At 59.6% G+C, this 12,748-nt stretch overlaps 1 protein-coding gene across 2 annotated transcripts; it reads right to left on the bottom strand.

Annotated features, from left to right (window-relative positions):
• Positions 1–5,419: 5,419 nt before the first annotated feature.
• On the bottom strand, positions 5,420–10,432 carry PTMA (prothymosin alpha). Of its 2 annotated transcripts, none has more exons than XM_027047858.2 (5): positions 10,190–10,432; positions 7,376–7,447; positions 7,013–7,109; positions 6,429–6,502; positions 5,420–6,171 (listed from the first exon to the last, which is right to left on the bottom strand). In XM_027047858.2, exons 1-5 carry the CDS (start codon positions 10,232–10,234, stop codon positions 6,124–6,126), a joined length of 336 nt encoding a protein of 111 aa, XP_026903659.1. In that variant the 5' UTR covers positions 10,235–10,432; the 3' UTR covers positions 5,420–6,123. The 2 variants fall into 2 exon arrangements, with proteins under 2 accessions (XP_026903659.1, XP_026903666.1); XM_027047865.2 differs by having other exon boundaries at positions 7,013–7,106.
• Positions 10,433–12,748: the final 2,316 nt, after the last annotated feature.

Below are 12,748 nucleotides of genomic sequence, written 5' to 3'. Positions count from 1 at the left end.
AGGTCATGATCTTGCGGTCCGTGAGTTCGAGCCCCGCGACGGGCTCTGGGCTGATGGCTCAGAGCCCGGAGCCTGATTCCGATTCTGTGTCTCCCTCTCTCTCTGCCCCTCCCCCGTTCATGCTCTGTCTCTCTCTGTCTCAAAAATAAATAAACGTTAAAAAAAATAAACATTTAAGGAGTGCCTCAGTAGCTGAGTCGGTTGAGTGTCCGACTCTTGACTTCAGCTCGGGTCATGATCTCAGGGTTGGCGGGTTTGAGCCCCGTGTCCAGCTCTGTGCTGGTGACACAGCATGGAGCCTGCATGGGATTCTCCTTCTCCCTCTCTCTGCCCTCCCCTGCTCGCTGGCTCTCCCTCTCTCTCTCTCAAAATAAATAAACGTGCATGAATAAATAAATTATTTTTTGAAAATCCCAAGGCTCACTCCGATTGGACCAGCTACGGTCATGGGCCAACCCTGAGCCAATCCTGGGCACTGAGTGGTCAAGACCAAGTCACATACTCTGCGGTGGAATTTGAGAGTACCCGGGCTGAAGTTCTTTAAGAGGCAAACTGGACGCCATTTCAGGAGATTATTGCCAAGAGGACGATGGGATGGCTGCTGGTGACAAAAACGACATATGTCCCCTGGTACCTTATGGAATCCTCACCAGCAGCTCCTTCCTGCCAGAGATCTGCTCTCTGCCAAGAGCCTCACAGCTGGGCCCCAGCATGGGTGCATGTGAAATGAGGTTGTCTCGAGTGACCACCTGGCTCTTGTTGCTGCATTTCTGCTGCCAAAGGCAGCAGCCTTGACAAAGAGCTCACGAAGGCATACACCCTCCAAGCTGGGTCCCTTGGCTATGCTCAGGACCTCACGGAATCCCGGCCAGCCTCAGGCAGCTAGGCCTTCTCGGTGAATTGCGCACACGCACTAGGTACCATTCCCCTAGTATATAAGGTCCGTGTTGCAGGCAGCCTCAGAATGTTTCAGCTGTTTCCTAATTCGAGCTCTCATTGCCTCTCTGAACTCAGACCAGACCCTGTGAGCAGAGGCTGAGGTCTCTGAAGAGGCAGGCCTGAGGAGAGCACTGCCCCCTTCCCTGGCTGGCCCCACCCTTGCCTTCAAGGGCTTGGAGCTAGGGGTTGACAAGCGGCTACACTGCAAAATTGTACTACCCCAAGGAGAGCTGGGACCAGAATTTCCATCCCCATGAAGCAGCTTTCACCAGGCAGGGACCACACAGTGGCCAGGGCCTGAGGCGGGCAGGGACGGCCCGTATCCAGGACATAGGAGGCCTCAGAGGAAGCATGGCAGAAGGCTGGGCACTGGGGATGTAGGCCGTCTTTGGACCCGTGGGCCGGCGTTGGCAGCTGAGAAGAGGTGGGACCAGATCCTGGCACTCAGGCCTGGGGCAGCCTGGCAGGCAGCTCAGAGCACCAGGGAGTGCCTCTGGGAGCCTGGGACCTCCAGCTCCCAATTCCAAGGAGCAGAGGCTCCTGGGACTGTGACTTAGGTCAGCAGTCACTGTGAATAGCGAGCAGAGATGACCAAGAGCTGGACCTGTCCTAGAGGGTGCTGTGTACACCAAGCATTTGACCGGAGTTAAGCAAGAGGGAGCTCAGGGGACCGGAACTCAAGGTAGACACAGGAGGAACTGCCCCTGACCTCAGCTCAACTCTGGAGGGTCCTGGGGTCTCCCCTTGAGGAAAATAAGGACCAGATTCCTGGGCCATCAGCTGCCCAGAGGAAAGGCTTTCGAAATGACCGCTGACTCTCAGGTCTGATTGGGGCTCCAGAAACAGAGAGGGAGGAAGGTCTTTTTGTGGGATGGCCGTGGCCGAGGTTGCGCTCCCCGAGGCTAGGGCCCCTGAAGGGCTCTTTCCCGGACTGAGCAGAATCCAGCAGAGCCCCCTGCAGTTCCTCTATGTCCACCAGAGGGAGCCCGTCCCTTGCAAATCTTCCAATTTGGGCCGTGCGGGCAGCCTGGCCCACGGAGGGGACTTTGGGAGGAAGATGGATGCGTAGAACAGGTTGTCTGAGAACAGGTCCCCAGGGAGTGACAAATAGTGTAGCGGCCTTTAGAAGGACTAGTGCCAAAGTGCCAAAGGCAGCAAAGGGCTATTCCAGGCCAAACTTCGGGGGGCGAAGCGATGCGGTGAGGCCATGTGGCTGGGACAGAGGGTGCCGGGAGCTAGGTGCGGACATGGGACATTAAGAAAGAAAGCCCTGGGTCTGGCTCATGACTCACACTCTTGTTCCCATTGTGCAGAGGAGGACAGGGAGGCCCAGCAAGGTTCAGTTACTTGCCCATTAACACAGCTGTCAAATCTGCATCTGGATGGGGCTAAGCCTCTTACCTCTTTTCTAGAAGTTTTGAGGATAGTAGTTCCTTCCAAGACCGAGGGAGCCTGGGAGCCTGATGCCAGCTCCATGCGTTGCCTTCTATGTTCCTTCTTTGCCCCTTGGGCTAGAGACCCAGCCTGGGCTATGGGCCTTGGGAACATCTGCAGGACCGAGCTGCCCTGGAGCTGGTCAGCCTTGCCTCGAGAAGCCACCAGCCCAGCCTGTGCGGGACACATGGGGTGGGTGCTCAGGGCTAGAAGTTCCTTCCTACCGAAGCCTTGATCCGACCCCGACCCTGGCAGCAGTTTGGGTGCAGTTCAGTGGGCGACAGGCAGCCTGGGGCTTGAGCAGCCCAGGACTCTCCACACTTGTCTTCACACGCTCCAACACCTGTGCAGGGCAAGCCCCCCACCCCCCGCCAGAATGGGGTGCCCAGCAGAATCCACGAACGAGGGTGGGGGAGACAAAGGTGTGGAATGCTCTCTCACAACCCGGAGGTGCCCTGTGGTGTCCGGAGAGCACTGGGCGCACATGTAAATGAACGAATGAATGAACGAACGAACGAACGAATGAATGGAATCGACAGAATACTGTGTGCAGGGACACGTGGTAAACAAAGCACTGGGGACAGCCAAGAAACACACAAACCGGTAAAATATACGAGCTCACATTGTGAGACCTGCTTTGTGGTTGAGGGACAGAACCGGGGAAGGCCTTCTTTAAGTCAGGGACAGGGACGGCCTGTCTGGGGAGGTAACACTGGCACTGAGACCTAACATGGATTGAGTCATGAGAAGTTTGGGAATCAGACATCCCTGGGGCAGGAGTGGCAAGTGCAGAGTCCCTGCGGAAGGACCAAGCTTGCCTTGGACACAAGGAGGCTAATGTGCTGGTGAGCTAGGGAGGCGGGGCCTGGGATGAAGGGAGAGGTGGCCCTGGGCTCAGAGCTTTCACTTACTGAGAGGGACAGCATCTAGCTCTGTGTTCCCTGGTGTGACTTAATGCCCTGTGTCTTCTTGCCGGGCCCTCGTCCTGGCCTATCTTGTTCGTACCTCGGCCTCGGTTACTCTGGCCCAGCCCAGGCCTCTCTTCTGCCCCCAGACCTGTGCACCCAACAGCCTCTGACAATTCACCTCAAACACAGCAAGGTTTCCGTGCAGGTCTAGACCTTCATCTCCAGCCCCTTCCACGTGGCAAATGGCTCCTCCCTGTGCCGAAGGGCTCAGGCCCCAGCCTGGGGTCGGGGATCCTGGCCTCCAACACCCAACCTATCCCGGAGTCTTGACACTTTCCCCCACGTTGTATCTCAAAATCACCTGTTTCTCTTCCACCCAGGACTTCTTCTTAATCCAGGACCCCTGCCCCGACAGATGTCACTTCAGTGCTTTCCAGGAAGTTTTCCTACTAAAGCCATTCCATGGCTTCCCCGGAAGTCCTACCTCAGCACCTGGTGCAGACTGCCCGCCCCCTTTGCCTGTGCGTTCTCAGCACCCTCCTGCATCAGGGCCTGGCCGCGCACCGCTGCTGACCCCCCGAACTGTCCCGCATCTCCTTTTTCATCCTCCTGGCCTTTCCAGTCTCAGCTTCAGTGCTGCCTCCCCAGGGAGGCCCTCCCTGCTGTCGGGACCCCTTGTCCTGGTGCTCAGAGTCCCCTTGTCCAAGATTCTCCTTAAAGAGTTGTGGATGGGTACCTCAGCTAACCTCCCCCTCCCCCCAACCCCTCACTGCCCACGGGTGTTTTGAAGACTCTTTAATGCAGAGCAGGGCCTGAGGTGGAGGGAGGGCAGAGGGAGACGGGAGCGATTGTCAGGACAGGGTTGCCTCTTTGGTTAAAACAGTGGGTAAGTCAGCTCAAGTGCGAGGCAAGAACTCCCACATGCCGCGTTGGGAGGTAGGGAGGGTGCATGGTTTTTCTGTCCCCACCTCCTCCTCTGCCCACTCCTGCCTGTGGCATAGGCTCAGGCACACCGACCTGAGACGCATCCCTCCTGAGGATGGATCTGTGCACCACCCCCTTCCAGCCCCCTTTCCCTCTCAGCCCTGCGTATCTAAGAGCAAGGCATCTTTAAGACCGCATTCGGGAGGGACAAAGGAGGCCCAGGGTCCCCCCAGCGGGTGGCAGAGCCCATACATTTACATGCTCAGTGAACAGGCCCCTCACAGTGGGTCCTGCAGCCTGTTTGCCAGTAGGATTTCAATCTTGCTGACAGCCTAGGGAATGGGTACCACCGATTCAGGGGCACACACTAGGGATGCCTATAGGGAACTTCTGCTTGTGAAGCTCATCTTCAGGCCTCAGGCAGCTTAGGGAGCTCCAAGAGCTCCCTCTCCCTGAGGGCTTGAGCTTGAGGTCACCGTTGCTTCACTCAGCTTTCCTCACTGCTCACAACCTGTCTGAAAATCCGAAGTGCCCACCTACCACCTTCAACTGTGCTCAAGGGTCAGGCTGGCCTGCCCTTCTAACCAAGGTCCTACTTCCTTCTCCAGGCTGGAGCTTGGAAAATTAGGGCAAGGCTGCATTAGCACCCTGAAAAGTGTAAAGGGACCAGAAGGTGGCATATGCCACATGCCACCACCAGGGGGAGCCACTGTGGCCACACTAATTGGGAGAGGCCCCAGTAGGAAAGGCCAAAGTTGTCAGTTATCCTACCGGGAGGCAGGAGGCAGCCTGGCTGGGGTCTTGGCCCCGGGCTCACATCTGGCCAGTGCGGACCCCAACCCTAGGGCCTGTTCCTCTGGAGTCCCTGGGGCTGCGGACATCACACTTTCCAGGATACCCAATGAGGTAGTCGTGGGACGACCCTATGAGGTAAGCAGGAGATGGACCCAGGTTAAGCAGCTCCCCCTTCAACCCGGAACTCCAGGGTCCTTCCCCATGTCTTGGTGGCCTGTCGTGGCTCAGTCGCTGACCACCATGGCCACCCACCATGCAGCCCAACAGGCATATCCATCCTCCTTGCAAACTGGGGGTTTTGGCCCACTATCCCCAGGAAACGTAGCTGGGCTTGAGCTCAAGACCCTCCCCCTCCCATCTTCACCCCCTCCTCAAGTCTAAAGAGAAATGAAACACAGAAAAAACAGGCTTGAGACAGCTTTGTTAGAACAACTCAGCAAAATAAAATTCCGGTTTATTGTTGGACAACATTGTTTCACACATACATCAAACAGGCCAAAAAAAATAAACAGCAACTTCATAGACAAAAAAGGAAAAAAAAGAAACCTTTTATCTTTGGCCTTTTTAACCATCTCATACAAACCAACTACTTATAGTACAGCTAAGTACATACACAAAAAAAGTTACTGGAATGCTCGGAATAAGATTGTTTTTTTGTTGTTGTTTTTGCTTTTTTTACAAGGTTTTTTTTCTCCTTTGAGATTATAATGAACATGGTCACACCACAAGTAAAGTCAGAAGTAGGACAGAGAACGCTCCGAAGGCTGGTTTGGTCATCCGAGATCATTAAAAATGGCTGACCCCTAACAATATGTACAAAAATATAAAATGTAAATAAAAAATACAAACAAATTTTCCTTTTTAAAGTACTTTTAAGAAAAAAAGCAGGGCCTTGGAAGTTTTGGTTCTTTTTTCCTCCCCTGTTGCAAATTCACGTTGTGGTTTTGGTTGGGTGGCGGAGAGCGTGTGTCATCTGCGGGTGGCGCTGCCCGTGTGGGACGGGCGGGCGGGACTCTCTACTCGAAGGTGACCACGTTTAGATTCTGAGACGGGAAGTGGAGGGTGAATAGGTCACGGTGGCCTTTTCTTGTTTTGTTAAGTTTAACTTTTCCTTTTTTGCTGTCTAGTCATCCTCGTCGGTCTTCTGCTTCTTGGTGTCGACATCGTCATCCTGGGCAGAGAAAGACAGTCAAGGCCCCTGCGGGCCCCCTGCGGCCCCCCCGCCACTTGGCATAGCCAAGCAGGGGCCAGGCACTGGCCCCTCCAGAGGCTTCCAGAGCTCTGGGAAGGCAGGCCTAGGTTCCTTCCTATTCCTGCTCAAGACAAGGGAGCCTGCCTTTCAGGATCACTCACCACCCCAGACTCCAATCGGCAGCCCCTCGGGCGGTAACACCTTAGCCCCCAAGCCACATCCAAGCCAGGACCCACCTCATCATCTTCAGCTGCCCGTTTGCCCGTAGCTGCCTCAGCCTCCTCATCTTCATCTCCATCCTCTTCCTCACCTGCAGAACCAAACCCCAGGGTAAACCATGCTGCCTCCTCAACTAAGGGAAGAATCTTGGTACCCTGCCCACCCAGTGACAGCCAGAACTTGGCGGGGGGGGGGGGGGGACCACACAACACCACAGCGCCTCAGGGAATCTGCCAGTAACAGAATCGCCAGGACAAGAGACCCTTGATCTCTGCAGCCCGACAAACCGGGCAGCCAGGGTACCACAACAGCCACACGGGCACAAGTCTTCGGAGGAAGAAAAAGGGCCCACATAGCCGGCTGCACCCCCCAAGAGGACAGACGAACAGATCAGTGCGCGGAAGGCACCAAAGGGAGTCAGTGTGGGTGCATAGGGCACAGCTTCGCCTCACTAGCCTACAACAAAGTCCTAACTCCACAGTACAAACCCGGCTGCAGGGGGTCCACCGGTCTCCAACCCCAGAAACCCCCAATTCCTGCCCCTTTTCTAGCAAAGCAAGGGAAAGGAACCCCAAAAGGGGAGATGAACAAGGCTACTCACCATCACCTTCCTCCTCCTCCTCTTCTTCCTCTCCCCCTTCTTCTTCTTCTTCATCTACCTCATTGTCAGCCTCCTGCTCCCCATTTTCCTCATTCTCCTCGACAGAAAACATTACCAGGTTGTTAATGAGAACAGGCCATCGGTCCTGCCCCATCCCTTCCCCAGGACCCCACCAGTACGTCTACAGTCCCAGACCAGCTAAGAGAATTCATCAATTCATCTTCCTAAAGCTCCACCAGGGGACCACCATGCAGGAACTGCCCGAGGGCTCAGCCTCCTCCCCTAACCAGGATTAAACCCAAGCTGGAGTGAGAACTTCCTGGCCCAGAGCAGTTAGGGGTCATGGGGAAGGTGGACACTCACAGCGTTCCCATTAGCAGGGGCGTCTCTTCCATTCTCCGCCTCCTCCACAACTTCCTTCTTCTCCTTTAAGTCCTTCAAAAAGTAAGAGGGAACCAGTAAGTCTTTTTGAGAAACCCAGGGCTGGCAAAGAGGCCCAGGACTCAAGGCACCTATGTACCGCCGATGTGGGTGTCCTAACAGCCCCGTATTACACTTGGAAATACTGCAAGGAAGGGCCACAGGATACCCAGGGTGTCTGTGGTCAAGGTTTCCTCCGATTTCTCAACCCTTAAGAAACACACCAAAAAGAGTCCCCTACAGTTGTTCCCACCGTCCCTTACTCATGCTTCTTAGGAAAAGAGCCACTGTGGCACCACAGCCTTAAACCCGTCTGGCTGGGCAGACGAGCCCGGGGAACACTTCACTCTCACACACCCATCACAGACTGGTTTCCAACCAGAGGGAGCTCCGCCTCTCACAAATCCTCCTTGGAAGACAGCAGGTATGCGCCATAAATAAATAAGGTAATGGAGGGAGGGCCCGGGCGCTGCGGGGAGAACTCCCGTGGGCGGGTTAGCCTGGGAAGGGAATGGGAGGAAGCAAACAGGCAGAACTGGGGAGGCCGCCTTAGAGCCGAGCTTAAGCTCCAAGCCCACGGTAGCCCAGACCTCCAAGGGCAGGTCTTTGGAAAAAACCCGAACCCACCAATCCCCTATATGTGACAGCTGTCCCAGGAGGTCCCAGACCGTTGCCGGGAAATGCACCCCAGCTTGGGTGACTCGACCCTTGTTCAGATGCGCGCGGCCCGGAGCTCCACATCTCCCTCCCGGCTTCTCGCTGTCCGCGCGGCGGCTCTCAGTGTTCGGCCGCACCTCGAGGAGTGGACACGGTCCAAAGGGCAACGCCGTCGGGGCGCCCCAAAGCCCCGTAACTTTTTCCACCTGGCACTGCCGAACCGGCTGCCAACACAAACAGGCGTCGGGCCGGGCGCCGGTGCAGCTCGGCCTCCATCCAGTGAGCGGCCCCGGGGCACCTGTCGGCCCCATTACCCCGGGCCGACGGGCCGCGAACCCAGGCACCGCCCGCTCCCGCCCCCTGGCGGCCGAAGCCCCGGGGAGCGGGTGGGGGCGGGGAGAACGCGGCGCGCAGGCGCGCAGCCCCCGCCCGGCGGGCTTTGCGCGCGGACCTCGGCACGCACCGCGCGCGCGGAGCACGTGGCCCAGGGCCGCCGAGTGCGCCCCTGACCCTGGAGACCCGGGGCGTGCGGGCTGCGCTGGCCCAGCCACTGCGCGACTTGCGCGCCGGTCCTTCCGGGTCTCTCGACGCCCCCACCACAGGCCTCGACGCGTGGGCCTGCGTCTCGCATTTGGCGGGCAAAATCCCATGGGAGGCCGCCCTGAAGTCCACAGGGCTTTCTCAGACCGGCAGCCCGAGGCCGTCGGGGACGCGCCCCACGCGCTATTTATTGCTGGCGGGAAATTGCCTAGAAGGAAAGCGAACGCGGACGTCCGCACCGGGAAGGGCCGACCCTTCCACCCCCGACTAGTTCCCGGGCTGGGCCCAGAGGGGGCCGGGCTGAAGCCCTTGCGGAGATCCCAGTCGCCAGCTCCACTAAGCAGGGGGAGTCACCCCTGGGAGAGAGCCAGAGGTGACGCCAGGGGCACAGAGGTTAAGGAGACGCCAAGGTGACTCGTCCCCGTCCCCGTAGGGGCACGAGAGAGGCGCGGACAAGAGCCTCAGGGTAAAAACGCCGATGTGCCTTAAAGTGCCGCGCTCCCGCTGAGGGCGGAGACGCTCGCCGCGCGGGCCGTGGAAACTACCCGGCGCGCAGGACCAGAACTGCGCCAAACGCCCAAGACCTCAAAACCGAGGGCAGTGAACCCGCAGCACCAGTCTCCCAAACACCTCTGGCGCCCGGCTTGACCCCGCAACGGGGCAGCCGCGGCCACAGCTTTTGTTCGTCCGCGTCGCCTCCGGAGCGGCCGCGCACACGGTGCTTCCCGGGCAGCCGCGGGGGGCGCCCATCGTCGCCGCGGCGCGCCGTTCCTTCACTTTCCGTTTCCTCCCCAACGGCGCGTGGGCTCGCCTCCTCCACAGCCAAACCCGGCACCGCTGAATTATTGAAGCTGGGCGGCTGCTCCCGGAGCACTCTCCCCGGAGGACGCCTACCCCCGCCCTCCCTGAGGGCCCCCAGGGCGGAGGAGACCTTCACACCTCCGCGGAGACAATCGACGTAGCGGCCGGCTGACCCGCTGCCCCACTCCGCCTTATCAGAGCTTAGTCCCGATAAACCTCCTCGGACCCACTGCAAGGCGCGAAACGAGGCAGCCCGGCTCCGAACAAAGAGCAGCGCCGCCGGCGGGCGCTCGCTGCGGAGCCGCCACTTCCCGCAGCCGCCCCGCGCCTGCAACGCGCACCCCCCCCAGCACTTCCGATTCCAAACGCGCTCGAGTTTCAAAGTTATTTCCGTGTGCCCTGCGGGCTGACGACCCCCAACCCGGCCCCTCTCCTCCCGCCACTGTTCAGACGAGTCACAAACAAGTTTCAGGAGCTGTGCGACACCCATCACCCGAGCCCCTCAGCCCCCGCACCCGCCCTCGGGACCCCGAGGGCACCCCGGCCCACTCCTCGACGGGCATCACGTCTGCCCGCAGCGCTTCCCGCCCCCTCCCCCGCACACAAAAGAGTGGGCTGCCGGGGCCCTAGGCCGGGGGCGAGCAGTCTCTCCACAGGAAGAAACGACAGCGAGCTTGGGGCAGCCCAGCCGTCGCGCGCCAAACACCGCTCCGGCGGCAGCCTTCGGACCCCGAAGGGGCGGGCGGCGTCCAGCCTCACCTTGGTGGTGATCTCGGAGCTGGTGTCCACGGCCGCGTCTGACATGATGGGGCACGCCGGTGATCCGATGCAGCGGATTAAAAAGAGAGCGAGAGTTCGAGGACTCTGGCGACAAAGCTGCCGGAGTCCGGGGTGGCGGAGGAGGCGCGCGGCGGAGGTGGTTGCGGCGAACGGGAAGCCGGACGCAGGAACAATGCAAAGATGGCTTTTCAGAGCAGCCAGTGGGGAACTCACGCGGCGCCAGAACCTTTAATATAGATTAGTGGGCGGTGCTCGGCCTCCTCTGCCCGAATGCTATTGGCTGAGCACAGGGAGCGGGCGCTCGCTCATTGGCTCGATTCCGAACAATGGGCAAGCGTGCTTAAAGCGGCAGTGCCTTGGTGCGTCCCGCGCTGCGCAGTCGCCGGCCGCACTGTCATTCAGGGCCTTAGTTTGCCGGGTCTCGGCGGCGCCGGCGCCGTGGGGGAGGGGCGCGCGAGCGCGCTCTGGGCGCGCGCTCCCGCAGCTGTTTTGCTGGGGCTGCTGACGCAGAAAGCCAAAGCGCGGCAAAGCTGCCCGCCCCGCCCCCCCCCCCCGTCTTCCCCTCCCCGCTGCTGCTCGGAAGGAGGGGGAGGGAAGAGGAGGAGGCGGCGACCGGCGCGCACGACGGCTGCCAGCGAGGGGGAGGGGAGGGCCGGGTGCTGGGCTGCGCTCGCCCGGGGCGGTGCCCCGTGCAGTGCCCGGGGAGGTGCCCGCCCCCCGCTCCTGGGCACCTTCAACCAAGAATCGTCCCATGGCAAGTGGGCGGTAGCCCTAAGACGATCATTGAGGGCGCGAGGCCGAGACCCGCGCTCCTAGGCCGCCCCGTCTTTACGTCGTCAACATCCTCTGCCCAGCCCCAGACGCCCCAGTCTTTGAGGTGACCCCTTTGCCCACCACCAGCCCCGGCGTTGGCCGCCTAAGCCACCCGACGAGCGGGCTCCGTGCCAAGCACACTCTCTGGGATTCGTGCCTCGAGGGGAGCCGTGGGCCGGTGCAGGCTCCTGCCTTCGAACAGGACAATCCCACGGGCGTCGCACCACACAGCGGTCTCCGCACCCCAGGGCATTGGACAGCGCCTGCCCCGTACCGTCACTGCCGTCGTGACAGCCTCTGGGAACCTCCTTCCACGGCCCGGCCATCGAGTCTACCCTCTCTCACCGCCCTTAAGGCGCTGCGAGGGGCACATGAGCTTATACACTGAGAGTTTACTGGGGGAAATAATCGTCCTTTAGACCAGTTGGGCTAGTCCTTGGGGACTCCTTGAAGTTTGGGGCGCCATTTAGGGAACCACGCGGAGCCCTGAGAAGAGAACCATCAAGGCGCCACACTCAAGATGGCGTTGGGCTCAGTAAGCGTGGCGTGACGTGGCGATCAGATCACGCAGACGATCCGAAAACCGCAGGCTACACCCTCCTTATTGCAACCGCGCTTGGCTGTCGAAGTAAGAGGCCAGCCGTGTGGGAAGAAAGATTAGAATAGATGGGAAAATGTTCCAGAAAAAAAAATAAATAAACTCTCTGTGCCGCACTCAACATGGCGACAGATAGGGTTCATCCCCGTGTTGCCAGAAGGGGGCGCCCGACACGGAAGGCGGGACTCCGGAGAAACGGGCGCACACTGGCTGAGAGTGGCGGGCGAACACAAAGTTGACGCTTTGCGTCCTGCCATTGGCAGGTTCCGCTGTCTGTCTCTTGGGGCCGCCGATCTGGGAATGGAGAAAACCCGGAGTCTTAAGTCGTGGAGGAGGGACGGATGCCAAATCCAGTAGAGCTTCAAGTGAGGAACGGGAGGAGAGACTGAGTCGCCCTTCTTGTTTCTCTTAGGTCAGGGGCTCGCTGACCCCATTCCCACCTCGAGACTCCCTTTGCTGAGCTTACCACGCATCCGCCTGGCTGCCTCCTATGACCCGGGACTCCGCTGCCCCGCCGGGAGGAGGCGCGGAGTGCAGGGGCGCCACCTGGGTCTGGGCCCCCTCCCCGCTTCCCCTGTCCCGCACGCGTCAGGCCCGCATCCTGGTTCACATCTGTCAGTCTGGCCGTTGGGGCTTTTCCCAAGCGACTTGTTCTCTGGGAAGAGAGAAGCCCGGGCTCCCTGTCCTTTGCCCGGGAGAAACGTAGGACAGGTGCTGGAAAGGGCGGGAGCATCGCGCCACCTCCTGCTGCCTGGCGGTCGCCATCCCGTCCCGGGTACGCGGCAGCGGAGGGGGCGTCTGCGGGTCTCCGTCCTGCCCCCAGGCACCCCAATGGCTGGAAGTGGGATTTTCGGCAGGGTGGGCGCGCGTCAGTCCAAGGGACTCGCAGTAGTATCCCCAAGGACCACGCGTCCCAACTCTTTGTTCGGTCCCTTCCTCCCCCGGCCAGCTGCCTTTATTGCGGCGTGGACCTGGGGCGGTTCTTCGCCCCAGAGGAGGAAAGGGCTTGTTGTCCGCTGCCGCTGTGATCTCCTCTTTTGTGCCACAGTCTCCAAGAACTGGAGGAATTGTGCGGCATCGTAAATGAGGCAGGACAGCGCCTTCTACCTTCCTTGCATCCATTAATC

Source organism: Acinonyx jubatus, chromosome C1 (genome assembly GCF_027475565.1).
Source record: "Acinonyx jubatus isolate Ajub_Pintada_27869175 chromosome C1, VMU_Ajub_asm_v1.0, whole genome shotgun sequence".
In the NCBI taxonomy this organism is placed as follows: Eukaryota; Metazoa; Chordata; class Mammalia; order Carnivora; family Felidae; genus Acinonyx; species Acinonyx jubatus.
This window is presented reverse-complemented; position numbering and strand designations above follow the sequence as displayed.